General features: G+C 38.4%; 1 protein-coding gene across 5 annotated transcripts in view; it reads right to left on the minus strand.

Annotated features, from left to right (window-relative positions):
* LOC140493477 (activating molecule in BECN1-regulated autophagy protein 1-like) overlaps positions 1-20,703 on the minus strand; it is a 389,583-nt gene that overhangs the window by 43,782 nt on the left and 325,098 nt on the right. For all 5 annotated transcript variants that reach the window (XM_072591949.1, XM_072591950.1, XM_072591951.1 and 2 more), the window contains 2 exons: positions 7,435-7,524; positions 2,860-3,047 (listed from right to left, as the gene is read on the minus strand). In XM_072591949.1, coding sequence (XP_072448050.1) covers positions 2,860-3,047; positions 7,435-7,524 — 278 coding nt within the window. The remainder of the gene's footprint in view (positions 1-2,859; positions 3,048-7,434; positions 7,525-20,703) is intronic.

Below are 20,703 nucleotides of genomic sequence, written 5' to 3' on the forward strand. Positions count from 1 at the left end.
TAGGTTCTTGATAAGTAGGGAGATCCAAGGTTACAGGGTGAAAGCAAGAGACTGGGATTGAGAAACCTATCAGCCATGATCAAGTGATGGAGCAGATTTGATGAGCTGAATGGCCTAATTCTGCTCCTATATCTTATGGTCTTATGGCTGTCATGTGTCTACGCTACAACAGTGACTATATTTAAAAAGTACTTTATAGGCTGTAAACTGCTTTGAATGTCCTAAGATTGTTAGAGGCACTCTATAAATGTAGGTCTTTACTTTCTTATGAAAGTAAACGGTGAAGTTTTAGATCTAATAATACATATTAGGCTTCTTAGTGACTGGAAGTTTCTTTTAAAAATAAAAAATGGAGTCATTCTGTTGTTATGAATTGGCGATGGACAGTGCAGCCTATATTTTAATTGAATATTGTTCATGACCTTGGAATTAAAAATAAATCATGTCAATAGCTAGCTGCTGTGCTGTAGGCCATGTGAAGCTTTGTTTTGGGTGGATTAATGAAATAAAGCTTCATTTAAAAAAAAGCTTTGTGAAGAGGGTGCACAATGAATATAATCAATATGCCAACAGTTACAAAGCTCACTGCCTGCGTTCTCATACTGAACAATCCAATTGTCTGAATGTTTTTCTTCATAGCATTCTCTACATAAATTTAGATTGGAACTGAATTCTTTAGTTATCCAAACTGAAAGACTCAACACATTAGTCTTTTATCAAGTCACCAATTTTTTTTTTGCTTTGAGTTTGAATTCAGCTGTTCTTCAATGTCAATACTGCATGGATTTAATTATGATTTGTTCTCAGGGTGCTGGTTGGAAAGGGCAGGCAGATAATTATTGCCATCATTCTTTGCCCTGAGGACATGTTAACCACATTGCGTGGGATTATGTTACATGTAGGTCAGAGTGGATGGCTGGCGAGTTCTCTTTCCTGAAGGCCTTCAGCAAACTAACAATCTGGCGGTTTTTGCCATTTGTTCAATCTGGTCATTTTTTTTCTCACCTAAGCCTATAATTTATTGATTTTAGTCCCACAAAGTGCCATAGACTACAACTTATGGAAAGTGCAGACCAGTACCTTTTGGCTACTACACCCTAGGCTATGTTTTATAATGAATATACACATTTGCAACTTAAGTGTGAAAAAATAAATGGAGGAAAATTAATTTAAGGTGTTTCGGAGCAACAATCCAAATTTCTCTGACAAAGGAGAGGGAAGTTGATGAGGTTGTTACAAAACACCAAAGTGCTAGATTAAACAGCCAGAAAAATGGAGTACATGCCATCTGAATTAGGCTGAGGATGTACAATGTATTACTCAGACCACACTTGCAGTTACAGTAAAGTCAACATTTGCAAACATACAGCAGTATGCAGGGAAAAAAAGTATGATGAGAAGAGCAAGTGAGATGACCTAAGAGGAAAGGTTAAAATTAAAATCTCAATGTCTGCAGTCCAGAGGGAGGGGCAAAAAAACAACTTATGGAAAAGTAATCAAAGAATACCAACGACCTAGATAAGATAAATCATGAATATTATTTTAAAATGAGGCCAGAGTTAAAAATATAAATTCATGAACAATAAATTTGGAACGATACCACAGGGAAATAAATGTATGGAATATCCTGCCAGGGAAGGTGCCAACTTTGTAGATCATGTAGTTTTATGGTTGGGAGAGTTAGAATAATCATGCACTTTGTTCATATATCACTAATATCAGGACAATTTAGACTGAGAGGCAAGGTAAAAGCAGCCTTTTCTCAGTGAAATGGTTTAAACACACCTAACATTAATAATTGCGCACATAGAATCAAATTCACACTAACTCAGACCTACTCCTCTACCCTATCCCTATTACCCTGCATTTCCAAAGGCTGATCCATCTAGCCAACACATCCCTGGACACTATGGGCAATTCAGCATGGCCGGTCCAACTAATTTGCACAACTTCAGACTGTGGGAGGAAACCGGAGCACCTGAAGGAATCCTATGCAGAAACGGGCAGAATGTGCAAACTCCACACAGACAGTTACCCGAGAATCTGGAACCCTGTCGCTGTGAAGCAAAAGTGCATGGATTATGTCGACACATACAAACATAATAACAGCTACATATCTATGCATTTCAGGGGGACAAAGTCTTCTGGTGTTTTACAAAGAAATTCCATTTCTTAACCTGGGATTTTCCAACGTGTTAGCCACTTAATGGATCAAAAAATAAAATATTCAAGTAAGAATTTAAGAAAGGGGATATCACAAATCTTGGAAGCATCTATTTGTGGCCAAAAATAGAAAAATAAATTAGGTTGCAATTAATTTACTTATAATTGCAACTAACGTTTGATATTGAATTGCATTGAAATGATTCGACAAAGGGTGCTCTTAAAGGTGGCTGCTTTCACATCAAATGTGAAACAGAAATATTGCAGTTCAGAGTTAACTAGCTTAGCTTGCAATTCCCAATTCTGGTTTAAAATGATCAATTTGCCACACACAGCTCATCCACCAGGCCCACACAATTCTGTATCTACTGATGCCACAAAAACATCTGAGATTCCTATAGAAGCATGGCAGCAATTTTGTTACATTGATTGGTTCATATATTTTTATATTTCTTCCATTTTACGGTTTTGAATATAAAGCTTTATTGTTAAGTTGCACCAAAAAGATAAACATAAATGAAATTTTGCACAACCTTTTCCTAAATGGGCTATGGGTTGAAAGAGATACAACTGGTTGCCCATAATTCAAGGAAACTGCAGACACTCAGATATCACAAAGTTGACACGATGGCCAGTTTTCTCACTTGATACTTTTACAGCTTATACAAGTTCTTCCCATGATTCTGGGTTTCTTACCCTGGCTGGTCCCTGAAGTGGTAGCTTCCTGCAAATCCCTGTCGGTTTGGGTCTCTGCATTCTGCAGTTGTGGAGATGGCGTTTGGGTTCCTTGTGAGGTCACAGAAGGGGCAGGATTGCGAGGTTGCAGACCAATAGCATTCATGAGTCCCATATCACGGTCTGTTCTCCAAGATGTCCGGTTTGGCCTGAAACAATAGCAAAATTATTACTCAGATTAGTATTCCAAAAGATTTTTCTCTAAGCAAACAGGTGTCATGCTTACCAATAAACAGCAGCTTTCTCATTTGTATTTTTCCTTTCCTATTTTGCCTCCCATTATGTTCTCACACAATGCATAATTCTGGATGGATGGGAGAACTCTTTCAAAGTCATTTGCAATACTATTCAATAACTCATTTCTGTAAGGTGTATTGAGAGAGTAACTAAACTATTTGCATTTCTTTATTGGGAAACGCCCAGTCAAAAGAGAGACATAACATTAAGACAAGAATTCTGGCCTAATTCAGGTCTTGCCACCTCATTGCATTTGAGCTTGAAAATAACTAATAACTATGCTTACGCCACCAAAACTAAATTACATTCTGAGACAGTTGATCAAATTTACAGACTTTACAGATCTACATAACGAAATTAAAGTGTAAAAACATTTCCTTTTTAAAGAAAGTTGCAGAAAAAAAAAATTCCAGCATATAACTCTTGCAGGGAAGTAAAGAAAACTAGATTTACAATTTAAGACCATACCTGGTATTCTGCTAAGTTACTCCAGGTAATTTTTTTTTGTTTAAAAATGTGAAAATTTAATGAAAAGTTCTTCTGGTTAATCACTGGGTATTTAAATTTCTCTTCAAAATTAAAGATCATTACATCATGTGCGGCACGGCGGCTCAGTGGTTAGCAATGCATCCTCACGGCAATGCCAAGGACCTGGGTTCGATTCCAGCCTTGGGCGACTGTGCGTGTGTGGAGTTTGCACATTCTCCCTGTGTCTGCATTGGTTTCCTCCGGGTGCTCCGGTGTCCTCCCACAATCCAAAGATGTGCAGGTCAGGTGGATTGGCCATGCTAAACTGCCCATAGTGTTAGGTGCATTAGTCAGAGGGAGATGAGTCTGGGTGGGTTGCTCTTTGGAGGGTTGGTTTGGACTTGTTGGGCCGAAGGGCCTGTTTCCACACTGTAGGGAATCTAATCTAATCATATACTACTCACTTGGCAGTATACATTTGTGTTTTGTGCTCAGCATTAAGAACCTGAGTCAAAGCAAGTATGATGACTATTTTTTCTGGCCAGTAAAGTGTAAAGACTGGTTTTTAAACTTCCAGCAATCTCTTAATTGTCAAATATAATGTGCAAAATGTGTAAAAAATCTAGACATGCTTAAGTCTACCTATGCAGATCACACCATTTAAATACAGGCTGGCTCTGGAGGCTGATTTGGCCACACAGCATTCCAAATGAATGTTAATCGACTTCCTTATATTTAATGGAATTGAGTTTCAATATCTGATCAATAGGATGAATTAATGGATATCACTTTCAAAGTTCATGAGATTCTCAACATATGTGGAATTCATTTGACTCAAGCCTGGTTATAAATCAGTATGATTTTCAGGTCTTATTTCCTAAACAGTGTATATGAAGAGGAGACGTTGTCTCATTAAGTCTTAACACACAACGTGCTTCACTGTCAAAATGGCTACACTTTGTTTTGTAAATGTTTTGCACTGAGGACAACAATGACAATTCTGTATCGATTGCCTTTCCAAAATTCCTTCAAGAGCACTAAGTTTGTTTAAACATATACAGTAGGAGTTGGGCTTGCAAACTACAGCTCCAACACAGCTAACACAATTAATAAGATGTCCTAAGTATTTTCCTTAGCAATTTGCTTAAACCAAAAATGTGACTGAATAAAGAAATGAATTATATTTATATAGTGCCTTTCACAATCTTAGGATGGCCTAAAGAACTTTGCAGCCAATGAACTTATTTTTGTGAAAGGGAAATTATTTTTGAATAATTCATTAGAGGTCTTTGAGGAAGTTGATAAAGAGGAACGAGTGGATGCACTGAACCCAGATGTGCACCTTGTCAAACACCTGTTGGAAATCTAAATAAGAGCTCATTGTAGATGGAAATATACAAGCTACTTAGAGGATTTGTTAGCTAATGGGAAGCAGACTGCAGACATAAATAGGTCATTTTTGGTTTGGCAGCATATGACAAGTGTTGTGCCACAAGATCACACTTATCAAAGACTTGGAAGAAGCAACCAACTGCATAGTTTCTAAATTTGCTGATAATACAAATCGGTAAGTAGGTTGTGAAGAGGATGCAGAAAGTTTACAAAGGGGTATAGATAGGTTAAGTGAGTGGCAAAAAAGTTGACAGACAGTGTATATTATGGGAAAAAAAGTGAACTTGCCCACTTTGGCAGGGACATCAAAAAAAGCAACACATTCGTTAAATGAAAAGAGACTGCAGAAGATGTACACAGGGATCTGAGTACCCAGGAATGTGAAACTTAAAAAAGGTGGTATGCAGGTATAGCGATTGACTAGGAAGGCCAATTGAATGCTGTTGCTTATTGCAAGGGGAATGGGACGATGGTGAAGCTACACCTAGAGTTCTGTTTACATTTCTTTTCTCTAAAAAGAATCACAATTGCATTAGAAGCAGTTTAGACAATGTTCACTCAAATGATTCCTGGGAGGAGGGCACTCTATGAGGAAAGCTTGGACAGAATGGGCTTAAATTCACTGGAGTTTCAAACAATAAAAATTGATCTTACTGAAAGGTATCATAACTTGAGGGGACTTGACAGGGTGTTTCATTTTCTGAGAAACTAAACCTAGAGAACACAGCTTAAAAATGAAGAGTCGTTTATATAACATGGAGATGAAGAGGTTGTCTTTGGAATTCGCTTCTGTAGAGGGTGTGAAGGTGGGGAATGAATACTTTTCAGATAGAGAGATTCTTGACCAAAGGTTACAAAGTTATCTGTGGTGTAGATGGGAATGTGAAGTTGAGGCTACAATTAGATCAGCCATGATCTTACTGAATTATCTACTCCTGTTTTCTTAGAATCCCTAGCATGGAAATAGACCATTTGGCCCAACGAAACCACACTAATTCTCTGAAGAGCACCCCACCCTGACTCACCCTCTACCCTATCCCTGTTACCCTGCATTTCCAACGGCTAATCCACCTAACTTTTACATCCCTGGACACTATGGGCAGTTTAGCATGGCCAATCCACCTAACCTGTACATTTTTGCACTGTGGAGGAAACCAAAGCACCCAGAGGAAACCCACACAAACATGGGAAGAACATGCAAACTCCACACAGACAGTACCCGAGGCTAGAATTGAACCCAGGTCTCTAGTGCTGTGGGGTAGTAGTGCTAACCACTGAGTCATCATGCTGCCCCAAAGTGCTGTTCTTAAGTCACATGTAGTTATACTGACTGAAAGATAGACATTAGCCAGGACACTAGGGAAAACCCTCTTGATCTTCTATCAAATTATGTAATATGATCTTAGACGCTCATCTGATAGGGCCTTGGTTTAATGTCTCATCCCAAAAAAGGTATCTTCAACAATGCAGCATCCCTAGGTTGGATGGTCAGCCTAAATTTGTGCGTTCAAATTTCTGAAATTAGATTTGAACCCACAATCTTCTGAAAAGACGACTGCTATCGACTGAGCCAGGGCTGACATTCAGATCATTACAATGAGAACTGAACCATATTTGAAGGTTTAGTAAATGACTGAGCACAGTTAGAGCTTAAGCTCTGTTTCATCAAAGAACCCTTATAACAACTGGAAAAATTTACACTGCAGTGAACTCAATAAACCAGCTAACTGAGTAATGAGTAAAGGTCTGGGTCGCAGAAAGTCATGATGCAATCCATGACGATTTCTCAATTAAGCTAAAAGATCCCACTTTACAGATTCAGTAATAACCTGCAGGTTTTCTATTCACAACCCTGTATTAGAAATGCTTTGAGTATTATGGAGAATCAATGAACTGGACTAGAAAATGTTTGCTCTGGCTTGTTCTTAACAGTATACAAACAAAATAAAACAAACTTTTTTCCAAAAGACCTGGTAGCTAAGTCGTAAATTACTAGTTAAATTATAGTGCTAATGTAAAAGAAAAATTAAGGGCTCTAATTCTTCTACTTCAGTGATTCACCAACTTGCTTGTCATCTGCATATCTTGCATCAGTTAGCTCATCCCAGAATTGTACATCATTTGGAATCTCCTGCCTTGATCAGCAGACATTCATCACCTCTCCTCCAAGTGTTGTTCTGCTTTGCTGCTGCCAGCTGCCTCACAGTGCCAGACAGAATTAAACATGTGCGAGCAATCCAACTAGAAAAAGGCAGCCTCCATTTCGCCTGCTGCGTCTGTACCCAGCTCTTGGAAAGCAGTTTCCTCCTTAACCGCAGCTTATTATTTTTTGTGTGTTCTGTAGTGTATATTATAGCCTCGTGCAGATCCGAGCTGGAATTCAAATGAGTAAAACTAAAGGAATTTGCACCCAAAGCAGGAAACATGAGATAAGTTTACCCAGGCCGCTCATTATTCCTGTTGCTGTGGTGGGAGGAAACAGGCTCTGACAGTTGTTCCCAGTTGTGCTCGGTCTCCAATTTCGATGCACTGCAAAGAAAAAGAGTACGGTGGTTATGATTTTGTTCTCTTTCCCTTGGAGCTCCACATGCTAAATGAATTCAACTGCTTAACACAGACTTGAATACATACTGTGAAATCATACACATAGGAGGCCACTTGGATCATTTAGAAATGCCATCTAATTAGTCCCAACCCTAACTTTCTACCCCATACTTCTACATGTTTTTCCTTTACAAACATTTATGCATTGATCATTTCAATGTTACTTTTCAACATGATCTCATCACACTTTCAGGTAACACATTCCAGATCATAACTTACCATGACAATCTTTTGACTCTCACTCCCTCGAGTATTGAATTTGAAATGCTCTCATTTACAAGCACCTCTCCTCTGCCTGCTCTGTCCCTACCTTGCATTCTCCTGCAGCTCACATCACTGAGTACATTTGCTTCATTTGGATTTGTTCCACTGCTGAATTGCAGTTTTGTTGTAGTCTTTAAATATCTTGGGCACATGGACGGGAGCATTCCTCCTGAACCTCTCACCCTTACTTACATTTCTTTAATGCTCCTCAAACTATCCTGGGCTATATCCTCCCAGTATCACCTTCTTATTCTGTATGATGATTACTGATTCTTTTTTTTTTAAAGATTTATAAGTGCAAGTAGTTTGTTTCAGTCAAGACATTATTGGCAGAAATTGTGTATGAATGCTTTACTGTATTTTCCTTATCGTGTTTAATGAGATGTTTCTTCCTTAGGCATTACAGCTTTAATTCAGCACTATAATTTATGGTGGAATTGATGGTGAAATTCAGGAATGTAGAAGCTCTAACCAATCCACTGTTCCTTTTGTCACCATTTTTAAAACCCGAGAGGGCAGCCCACCAGATATGGTGGATTGTCAATGTTTAGACTGTAAGACATTGGACCAGAAGTAAGCCATTTAGCTCATTGAGCCTGCTCCATCATTCAATTAGATCCTGGCTGATCTGATAACCCTGATCTGATAATGTCCTGCCATTTCTCAAAACTCTAGATTACCTTAGTCATTATAAATCTGTCTATCTTAACCTTGAATATTCTTTATGACCCAGTCTCAAAGCCCTCTGTGATAAAGAATTCCAGATTCACAACCCTCAGAACAAATTCCTCATCTCTGCCCGAAATGTACAATCCCTTTTTCTGACCTTATGTCATCTGGTCCTAAATCCTCACTCAAGGGGGAATACCTCTCCTCATCTATCTGTCAAGTCCCTTAAAAATAGTTTTTGTTTCATTCTTATATATTCCCATGAGTACAGGCCCAATCTACTCAACCTCTCTTGAAAGGGCAGTCCTCCATGCCCAGGATCAGCCAAGTGAACCTTCTCTGGACTTTCCTTCGATAAGGGACCCTAAACAGGTCACAGTATCCTGCTGTGGTCTGACTAGAGCTTTGAATAGCTTGAACAAAACCTCCCTATTTTTAAATCTGATTTGATTTGATTTGATTTATTGTGGTCACATGCACTCTGTCCCCTTTGAAATAAAGGCAAACATTCCATATGCTGATGTTGGATGTTAGCATTTTGTGATTCAAGCATAAAGACTCCCAAATACCTTTGATCTGTCGCCTTCCACTGTCTTTCTCCATTAAAATACCATCCACCTCCTCTATTCTTCCTGCCAAAATGCACAACCTGATATTTATTCACATTGTATTCCATCTGCCAAATTTTTGTCCACTCGCTTCGCCTGTCCACATCCCTCGGTAAATTCTGGATGTCACCCTCACTGCTTTCCCAATCCTCCAATTTACCACTAAACCTTACCACATTGTATTTTCTTGCTTTCAATTTGATGCTGTCTTTAACTGCCCAGGTTAACCATGGTTGGCTTATCCCTTTCACAGAATCCTTTTCCCTCACTGGAACATGTTATTTTAGCAGAGCCTTGAACTAGTTTCTTAAATGCCTACTATTGTTCCTCCTCTGCCTTTGCTGCTAAACCCCTTCCCCAGTCCATTCCAGCTAGTCTGCCCTCATTCCTTTGTAATAAGCTTTATTTAAGCTTAGTGCAGTTGCTCACAACCCAAGTTCCTCCCTCTAAATTCAATCATGTTATGATCAATTTGCTGAGGGGATCTTTTACTCAGACATAATTTATTAAAGCCGTCTCATGAACCATGCCTCACCAAATCTAAACTACCCTGATCCCTGGTTGGATCCACAGCATATTCCAGGAAACTGTCCGGAAGACATTCTGTGAATTCTTCCTTGTGATACCTTTGCCAATCGAGTTTCCATAAAGATTAAACTCACCCATGATTAATGTACTGCCTTTGTTGATGTCCTCATGGTCTCCTGATTTATTATCTGTCCCACTGTATAGCTATTGTTAAGGGGCCTATCAACTACTACTACCACTGTCTCCTTCCCCTTGTTACTTCTTACCACCACCATTGGGATTCTATGTCTTCTGGTCCAAGATAATGTTTTTCCAATTGTACTTATTCCATCCCGTACTTCAATGTGACACCACCACCATTTCTTTCCTGTCTGCCCTTTTTAAAAGTCACAATATCCCTGAATATTTAGCTATAGCAGCTGTAAGGTGATAACCATTAATATATATTTGTGTTTTAATTCATTTATTTTGTTCCAAAAACTAGACACATTCAAGTAAGGAGCCATTTTAATACAATTGTTTTCTCTAGTACTAATCGGCAATTTTTTATGAATACAATTTGCTTAATTTCTTATTTTTCCAGATTTTTGCTTTACCACTACTTCTACAGTGTGTTCTGTGATGAAGGATGATACAGAATATTTATTGAGCGCTTCTGCCATTTCATTTTTCCCCATATAATTCATTAAAGGGACACAAAACATTTGAGAATCCTTCAATTCAATCTAAAAGTTGGCTACCGAGGACAGTTAGGACGAGGCACAGAAATGAAGAAAGCACCAAGATGGAAGATGGATAACAACATGGATGATATGCAGAGTACGGCTGTGAAGTGTGGAAGATACTGAAGAATAACTCAAAGAATATCACTAGGTTGTTCCAATGTTGTGGGCAGGAGAAAGAAGAATGAAAAGATTCAACCTAGGAAATGTGGGAAAGGCAAAGGATAAAATGAAACAGCATTATTATGTTACAAGGTCATACAGTGTAAAGAAGTTTGGGAATAATAAAGGAGTCAAGGATCAGATTTTTTGTGAAAGCATGATAATGTGACTTTTGAAGGGACAAAGTCTGAGGACAGGAAACTCATGCCAGTACAAAAGTTCACATTGTCAAATGCCAAGAGGTTGTATTTATCAAGTGAGAAGACGAGTCTGAAGTGATGATAGTGTGTGTGAAGTGAGATCACAGAGGAATTGAATTTAGTGGTGGGATTAAGCAAAAAAAGAAAATGATGTGAAGTCAAGACGACCAAAACACAAATGAAAATCAGCCTGTCAATAGGCACTCCAGAAGAAATTCAAGATTGCTACAAGAATTGAATGATATGACCAATGTTATCAGAAAGTGGAAATTTACCTGGTTGTATACCTTCTAACATTGCGAAGAAAGGGTTGAGAGATGTTATTCAGATAGCACCTTCACCCATCTCCGTTCCCCATCAGCCTTTATATCTTCCTTTCCCGACGAGCTGCTCTCTCACAAATAGACAATCAACAAGTGGCACGGTGCCTCAGTGGTTCGCACTTCTGCCTCACGGTGCCACAGACCTAGGCTCAATTCCAGCCTCGGACAACTGTCTTAGTAGAGTTTGCACGTTCTTCCCGTGACTGCATAGGTTCCTTTGGGTGTTCTGGTTTCCTCCCACAGTCCAAAAATGTGCAGGTTAGGAAGTGGACATGCTAATTTGCCCTGCAATGTTTGGGGATGCATAGATTGGGTGGGATAATAACTAAGGTAAACATGGGGTTACGGGGATAGGCAATGTTCTTCAGAGGGTTAGTGCAGACTCGATGGGTTGAATGGCCTTTATGTACACTGTAGAGGTTCTTTGATTCAAACAATGGCAATATACAGTGTCATTGTTTAATGAATAATGCACTTTTAATGAAGTTAAGAGTCCCAAAATGTTTTACACAAAATAAAAATTGGCATTGACTCAAACAGGGTGACACTTGAAAAGATGTTTATGCCTATGGTTTTTTTTTCCCAACGTTGAACTGGAAGAAAGCTTGTCCCATCTTAGACTGAATACTAATAAGCAACTTGATAATACATAATCGGTGGAAAGGCTGAGAGGTGGTCTGAGATAGAACTTTTTGTCAAAGAGAAGTTAAAAGATGCCGGTTTCTTGGATAACGTTAAGAATGATGTACACAAGGCTACGTAACAATTGCATTGAGGATGCACATATAATAGCAGCAGCTAAACATATGGCATTTGAACACATGATTTGTGTCATTCAGTCTGTTGTGTTCAATCACAGTAATGCTTAATGCTGTCAGTTTGAAAACTGAATATCAAGATGTTGAATAATTGTGTGTCACTTGAAGCATGGTGCAATAAATAAGGTAGAATAAAAGTAAAAAAGGTTGCTGCAAGTGGACAGAAAGAAAGTCTCTTGTTACAAGATGATTTTTAATGGATTGAACAGCACACAAAGAATGGCTCAACAGTTTAGAAATAAAATTCTAATCACTGCCAAGCAGAAGCATTGCTTGCTTCCACTGAACTTAACAAATTTTTAAAGATGGAAGCTCCATGACAGCTGTAGATTTGTAGCTGAAGCTCTAAGGGGAATAGATAGATACATGCTTCCTGCCTCATGACTTTATCCAAATTATGCTACTTATTATGTTCTGGCTCAGATGATTCAACAAATAAGTTGCTCACATTAAAAATTACTTCACTACACTTGTAACTAAATGTATACACTGCATTAAAGAAAGTGACAGTACTGGATTTAGGGTTTCTTAATCTGAAATGCCATCTAAAACAGAAGAGGTATATTGTAAGGAAGACAGCACGCATCTAAGTACATCAATAGAGCTGAGGAAGAGATGTTCAAGAGTGTCAAGTTCCTGGGAGTGACAATCACCAAGAATCTGTCCTGGGCCACCACGTTGATGCGACAGTCAAAAAGGCACATCAAAGCCTTTTATTCCCCAGGAGGCTAAGGAAATTTGGCTTGTCTATAAGGACTCAGACTAACTTTTATAAATGCACCCCATAGACAGCAATCTATTTGTATGCATCAAGGATTGGTACAACAACTGCCCTGCCCAGGACTGTAATGAACTAGAGAGTTCCAAACACAGTCCAGTCCATCTCACTAGTCAATCTTTCATCCAATGACTCCATCTATACTTCTCGCTGCATCAAGAAGGCAGCCAACATCATCAAAGACTCTTCCATCCAGGTTATAATCTCTTCCAACCTCTTCCATGACCAACAGGTTCAAGAACCGTTTCTTCCATGCTGTTATTAGACTTATGAAATTTGAGAGATCCATTCAATCTAATGTTGACCTTGCTTTCCATGCACCCTCATTGCAGCTGTAAATTTGTATTCCTTGCTCTGTCCTATCACCCTATGGCCTTTGTATTGTATGATATGTCCATACTGCACGTAAAACAAAACTTTTCACTATATCTAGGTATGCGTGACAATAATAAATCAAATCAATTCAATTCAAATCATGTGGAAGCTAATTCTGACTTTACATTTGTCAGAACTGTCACAAAGCCAGGAGCCTAGTGCATTAACTACAAGAGTTAAATCAAAAATAAAATAAACTTCCTCTTATTGACATTCAATAATGAGAAAGAATATAAAGGAATAAGCTAAGGCCACTCAGAACCATTATGAAGCAGATCAGTTATCAGCATGGATGACCGTGCTCTGAAATGGTGAGCAAAGCATGCTGGTGTCCGTGAAAGCAAAGCAAAGCCTTCCTGCAAATATTTAACAATAATGACAAGGGTGCCACTTTAATTATGTTTTGCTCTTTCAGGCAAAATGGCAAATAGGAAAGCAGTATTAGTTTCTGAAAACATAGAAAAAGAATCATTATCTCAGAAGCTAGCTAAATGGCAACATGAAATTGAATTGAAGACTGTTTTAAATGCTTAGGCTTCAGAGCTTTTTTTTAATGCCTTGCAGCTATATAAAACTACCAATTTTCTTTTTTAATTTACACGTTTGGATATATTAGCACAGAAGGCCCTGACACTCACTTCACAATAAACAATTCAGTTTGATTTTCCCTATGTAATTCCATGTAATAATTACAGCATCACTAATGAGATGGATGCAGTAATTGTCTCAATTAAATTAGAGATTAAAATTTTTCATTAAGAGGATAATTGGATTGTTTTCATTGTTTGACACAATTGATTAAAAACGTGCAAACTCAACAACATACTTTAATCAAATTTTGTGATGAGGTTTTTAATATTCTGCAGTTTTTATACAAGGATCTATTTCATCATTTCATTCATGAAAAACAATGTAGGGAAAATATTAGTGGTAAAACAATATTACATTACAAGCCTGCAACTACAAAATTAGTAGATATGAGGAAATACAACAACTTAGCTTCTTTAATACAGGTACATATCCCTCCACAGGAGCATGATTAGGTTAAAAAAAACAAGTTAAAGGAATAATTAGAAAAAGGGACCAAAAGTGTGATAAAAGAGAGAGGTTTTACTAAGTTGTTAAATGAGGAGAGAGAAGTTTTCAGGGGAAAACCTGTGGAATTTTCTCTGTATAACCAAAGACAAAGTCACCATTGTTGGGCTGAAGGAAGTGAAGGATGAACAAGAGGCTAGAATTGTAGTAAGGCAGAGTTTTTGGAACATTGTAGCTTATAGAAACAGAGAGAAAAACAAGCCTATGGATAAATACAAACACTACAACGAGAATTTAAAAAACTGCGTGATTGAAAACCAATGTAGGCAATGGAGTCCAGTTTAATAGTATGTGAGGAGAGGTACAATACAGACAGCAGAATTTTGGATCAGCTTGTGCCTAGGGAGAGTGAAGGATGCAAGGTCAACCAGGAAAATTTTGGAATAACTAGGTAATACATTTACAGATGAAAGTTTAGTGACAATCCAGACATAGATGTAGTTTAGTGATGTAGAGAATAGGGTTTTAGAAGCTCAACTGAGGATCAATTCATTGCTGAGATTGTGAACTGTCTAGTTCAGGCTGAGACAATGGGCAGGGAATGGGATGATATCATTTGAAAGCAAGTGCTCTTCAAAGGCAATGAATTAACAGAAGACAATGATTTCAACAATCCTAATCTGTGTGGAATAAATCCTGGCTCAGGAGAAAAAGAGAAATTTCACCAAAAAAAGTGGGTTATTGCAAAATAAACGGCATATAAAAAATATGAAAGCTGTAGAACCTGAAACGAGGTATCTAGTTTCTCTCCCAATATCCGTAGTCATGAAGAGTCTACTTGCATGACAAAACACCACCTAACTACTGAAGCCATTGCAGTTGGATCTGAAGTTCAAGTTTTTTTTTTGAAAAGGGTTGTTCAGAGGGTGTGAAAATTGCTGGCTAGGCCGGTGTTTATTGTCCTTCCCAAGTCACCCTTTGAGAAGCTTGTGGTGGTCTGCTTTCTTGAACCATTGCAGTCGTTCAGGTGCAGAAACACCCGTGTGACTGTCAGAAATGGATGCGGATTGTGGAGAAACTTGCAGGTGAAGCTATTCTAATGCATCTGCTGCTCTTGTCCTTAAAGGTGGCAGAGGTTGCACATTGGGCGACTGCTGTCAAAGGAGTCCACGCCAGTTGCTACATGCATCTTGCAAATGATGCACATTGCTGCTACTGTGCAGCAGAAAATGGAATGAATGCTGAAAGGGTGTCAAATAAACAGCTACTTTGTCTTGGATGTTGCTGAGCTTCTTGCATGGATTCACTCATAAGGGCAAGAGGACAGTATTCCAATATACTTCTGACTTGTTCTTGTCGATGGTGGAAAGCTTTTGGCAAACAGGAGGCGAGTTGCTGAATGCAGAACCAAACATCTGACTTGCTCTCATAACCACGGTATTTAAATGGATGGCGCAGTTCTGTTTCTGGTCAATGGACCAGGACGTTGATAATGGGGGATTCTGTGACTATAATGACAATGAATGTCGAGGGGAGTTGGATGAATTATCTCCATGCAGGTGGTCATTGCCTGGCACAAATATTATTTGTCACTTATCAGTCTGAGCCCAGAGAGTGTCCAAGTCTTGCTGCATGTGGATACAGCCGTTCCTGTATCTGAGTCACCCCAATTGTGCTAAGCATTGTGTAATCATCAGTGAACATCACTAGTTCTGACTAATTAAGTATGAATGAAGGGATGATCATTGATGAAGCAGCTGAATATGTTTGGGTCTAGGAAACTACCCTCAGGAACCCCTGCAACTATCTTCATGTCTGGTGTGACTCCAACCATAAGAGATTCCACTCAGCCCAATTCCTGAAGTATTCATTCTCTTTACTTCAGCAAGGGACACTAAGAACCAGCCCCAAAAGCATAACTAAAAAAAACTCAGTGGGGCTTTATTTTAAATACTCATTTGTCTCAGCAACACTTGCTTTAAACGTTGCTTATAACTTCTAATAACTTTTTCTTTTTATTCTCAAGAATTATTTTGTAACAATATGTAATATATTAACTTGTAACAGTCGAAACCAAAACTTTCACAACTGATCTACTTTAACTTCAATCGTTTGAATTAAAAGGGGGCCAAACAAGCTATATTAATCTATGGTTCACTGAACATACTGGGAAACACATCTGGTTGTCATGACAATACAGATAATCGAACACTTTATTGACACTTCCTGTGCTTCTGTTTGTTAAATGTCAAATGATAAATTAACCTAGTTTGAGCTAAATATGTTGACTTTGGTGTGGCTACTACACTAAAATAACTACAGGGAGAATTTTAACAGAACATTTCTTTTTCAAAACGCATAGGTTTACATTCACATTTCTACAAAGTTTAACAATGGGAATGGCTATGATGTTATAAAGCAAAACCATGTAGAGTTGGGTTGAGGAATCAACACTAATTCCACATATTATGTGTAAATTCACTGACACTACACTCCCTGCAAGACCATAAAACTATGCCACAAGCTCAGATTCCCTTCTGGGAGTACAGGATTGATAAGATGACTTTATTGGTTTAGATGGACAGAATTCTTGCAATAAGTTTTTAATGAAAGAGCAACATCTCTGTAGGTCACATCCCAAACTGACAGCTAGAGTTGAGAGCAGAGTGGTGATGGAAAAGCACAGGAGGTCAGGCAGCATCTGAGGTTTCCAGCATCTGCAGTCCTCACTTTTTCCTAGCTAGAGTTGAGAGTATGGTGCTAGAGAAGCGCAGCTGGTCAGGCAGCATCCAAGGAGGAGGAGAATCTGCATTTCGGGCACAAGCCCTTCATCAGGAATGTGCCAGAAACGTCGATTCTCCTGTTCCTCAGATGCTGCTTGACCTGCTGTGCTTTTTTCGCACCACACTCTCGACTCTGATCTCCAGCATCTGCAGTCCTCACTTCCTCCTGACAGTGAGAGTTGAGTGGAGACATCGTTTCTCCTGAGGAAGGGGTTAGAGATATTGAATCATCTCAGACTCCTTTGTATCACATATTGATGAACTCCTACATCAATAGCTGGCCTGGAGGTAGATCACTGCATCTTGCAGCTCCTAACTGACAGCACTGTACGTGTAGTGCACTTTCTGTACAAATAAAATAGAATGAGTTTGAGTGTTTTTTTTGCACTTAAAATTAATCCTTATCCCACTATACATTGATATATAATGAGAACATCATGCAAAAGCTGCTCATAACCATGTAAAACTATTCTGCGTTCTAGACCATGCCCTGCAGAATAATGTGAAACTAAGAAATGTCAACTGTTGAGAATGATCTATTGAGTACAAAGGAGATAAATCTTTCATTCAAGTCAGATATGGATTTTCATTCATGTAACTCGGTTGAATTTTAGAGTAATTCATTTGTCATCATCCCAGGTTCACAATCTTTTTTTCTTCATCCTTTTGCAATGTTTCAATATGTTGGATGCATGCGCACGTGCATATATCTCTTTCTCCTTCCCATGTTCTTTTCCTAATCAGAGGATAACTAGACAGAATGTTGATACTTTTTCACTTTGTAGCAGTTTACAGCAATTAACGTGCAAACGCTTTTTGCATTTGGCAGCACTTTTAAGACAGGACCATTTAGTTATGCAATGGAGGGAAGCAAGTAGATTTTGGAGACAGTGGTTGAAATTTTCTCAAGAGGGTAATGTGGTGTAATCTAGGTACATAAATAGGCTATTTATGGGAACAGATGATAACAGAGGCCAGTGTGATTCACAAGCAGGGTAGGAAAGAAATATCATCTGCCTCCATCTGCTTGTGTTAAGATCACGAAAGCAATGTTCAGGCTACCAAGCAGGTTAAATGGTAAGGCTGCACCTACTACCATGCTGGACTAACTTAAATGTCTTGCTCAAGTAGGTGTACCACTTTAAGCTTTAACAGGCCATTCTGCAAATTTTAAATCTCTCCAAGATGAAACTTCTGATTGTGTAATATTTCTAACTACTTTATTTAAAAGAGGCCACATGCAAAGAATTAATGGTAGTAGTGGTTGAGGAGGGGAGAACGAAGTTGAGACAGAGCTGGGAGTAAAACATATTTCATTCTTAGAAAAAAAAGTAATTTCTATTTGGCAAAGAAAGTGTATAGATTGACACAACTTTCATCGCGGAAAAAAAAAATCACGGAGTATACTCTTTCCACTGATTTAGACATTTATTAAATTGCGAAAAACATGCATGCCCATCAACTGCTAATTTAGCAGGCTGAAGAAATTGTTTTTGTTTAATTTGATGGTTGAATTCCTTCTTGCTAATGTTATCATACGGTATAATGAGAGTTTCTCTCTAGTCGATGATGGATTATTCCTGGGAAAGGAACAAGTTTGGAGCTATATTAAATAACGAACTGTATTGCTATTGCATCTTTGAATTAGTAAAAACATCCCAGGGTAAGTTCAATGGAAGAGCAGTGCATCTGGTAGGAACTTGTTTCTATAAAGCAATTAGCCCAGAAAAGACTGTTAATCTAATTCAGAATGGATTTGTATAAATAATATTACCTGTAGCAACACTAGGCTTACTATGGAATGACAACTACATTGTGGATTGTGAAAGTTTTGAATTTCAAATTATTGTAGAAGGAAAAGGCAGGGTGTTTTGTGGGAAACATGGTATCAAAACAATATTTTGTCAACAAGGTGCCTGCATTTGAAGAGTTTCAACTCGATGAAATGGTTGTTTGTTAATGGCAGAAGACACAACTTTAAACTGGATAAATACCCTTGTCATGGGTCAGGGAAAATCTCTAACAATACATGGTGGATGATATCAGGAATCATGAGAAGAAATTTGGCCAGGACTGGTGCTCAAGAACATTCTACCGTTATTTCCAAGCTAGAAAACAGCTTTACTTTCAACCTCATAAGTTGCAATATCTCAGCACCTCAGTCCAGTTTGAGATTAATTGGTGCCTGATGCGGATAGATTCTTTCAGCTCAAAACATTAACTAACCTTTTGCTATTATAAATGCTAACAAACCTACTGCGCATTTTGTATTTTTGCCAAGATGATTATTTTCCTTTTAACAAGTTACAAGAAGTTCAAAATAGATTCTTCTCTCTACAGCAAAGTGACTTTGGTCACAAATATGCATGACTATTATAATTAATTTTCTGTGATAAGATAATGAATCCATCAGCTCTTAGTAGGCAATTTAACATGCTGATAATAAAAGTTACACGGTGAATAATGCTTTAGACATTTGCGGCAGATTAACTAATGGATATGTAGAGAGTACCAAGACCTTTGGGAACAGGTTGAGCTCAACAACTAAATTCCAGGCAATTCTACTAGATTTCCCCTCTGAATTATGAACTATGCCTTTGTTAAGATGAGTGGCTAAAATATGGCTAAAAGGCCGAATCTTGCATTGATGATCAGAATCGATATTCCACACTGTTATGATCCCAGCTGATTTTACACTGGGATTCAGCTCCCAGAATCTAAGCTGGTTTGACAGATCATATAGAGTCACAGATTCACACAGCACAGAAGCAAACCTTTCGGTTCAACTTGGCCATGCTAACCAGGCATCCTGGTCTGTCCTAGTCCCATTTACAGCATTTGACCCATATTCCTTTAAATCCTTCCTAATCATATACCCAATGTTGCAACTTTACCAGCTACGTTCTCTGGCTGCTCATTCCTTACATGCATCACTCTGTGTGAAAAAGCTTTCCCTCAGGTCCTTTGCAAGTCTTTCCTGTCTCCTCTACACCCTTTAGTTTTAGACTGTCCCACCCTAGGAAAAAGACATTGGCTATTCACCCTATCCATACCCCTCATGATTTTATAAACCTCTATCAGGTCACCCTTTAGACTTAATTATTTTTTAACTTAATATGGCGATGACTGAAACATATTCTTGTGAGGTTGCCAATGATCTTTAACTGTAGAGATTTATGACGCAACAAACTGAGCTATGTATATATTACAGTTAGAAAGATTAACATAAGCGTTAAAATAACATTTCAACACTGTTACAATCCAGAGAAACTAAACTCCAATCTCAAGTCTAAGTTTCTACTTAACTTACTCCTTCCAGTTTCTCCCTCTTGAACTATACACACAAATCTTTGTGCATGACCCTTTCACAATTTTGATGGCCTAAACCTTTCTTTACAATTCTAAAAAACCTTTTTATCCCATAGTCTCTTGGTTTGGAAACTACATTATCTGGGGAAAAAAAACTGCTGCAGTGATTGTTTCCTCTGTACTTAAAACTTCCTGTGGGGAGACAAACCAAAAGGTCTGTCTGAACTCAACTCTTGATTCTTCTCAATTAAAACTCTGGTACTGTCTGAAATGGACTGAAAACAAAACTAATGGCTTAATGTGTAAATATCCCATTCCAATAACAACCCATGCATTCATCCAAATCCTTGATCGTGTCTTCATGGAACTGGTACATTTACATCACTCTTCCAGAGTGACTTTCTGACCTTTTCCACAGCACTCACCTGCACCAGGTTGTAATTTTGCTCGCTGAGCTAGAATAATTGTGCTCAGATGTTTCGGCACCATGCTAAGTACCATTATCAGTGAGCCTCCGATGAACCACTGGT

The sequence above is a fragment of the Chiloscyllium punctatum genome, chromosome 22 (genome assembly GCF_047496795.1).
Source record: "Chiloscyllium punctatum isolate Juve2018m chromosome 22, sChiPun1.3, whole genome shotgun sequence".
Lineage (NCBI taxonomy): Eukaryota > Metazoa > Chordata > Chondrichthyes > Orectolobiformes > Hemiscylliidae > Chiloscyllium > Chiloscyllium punctatum.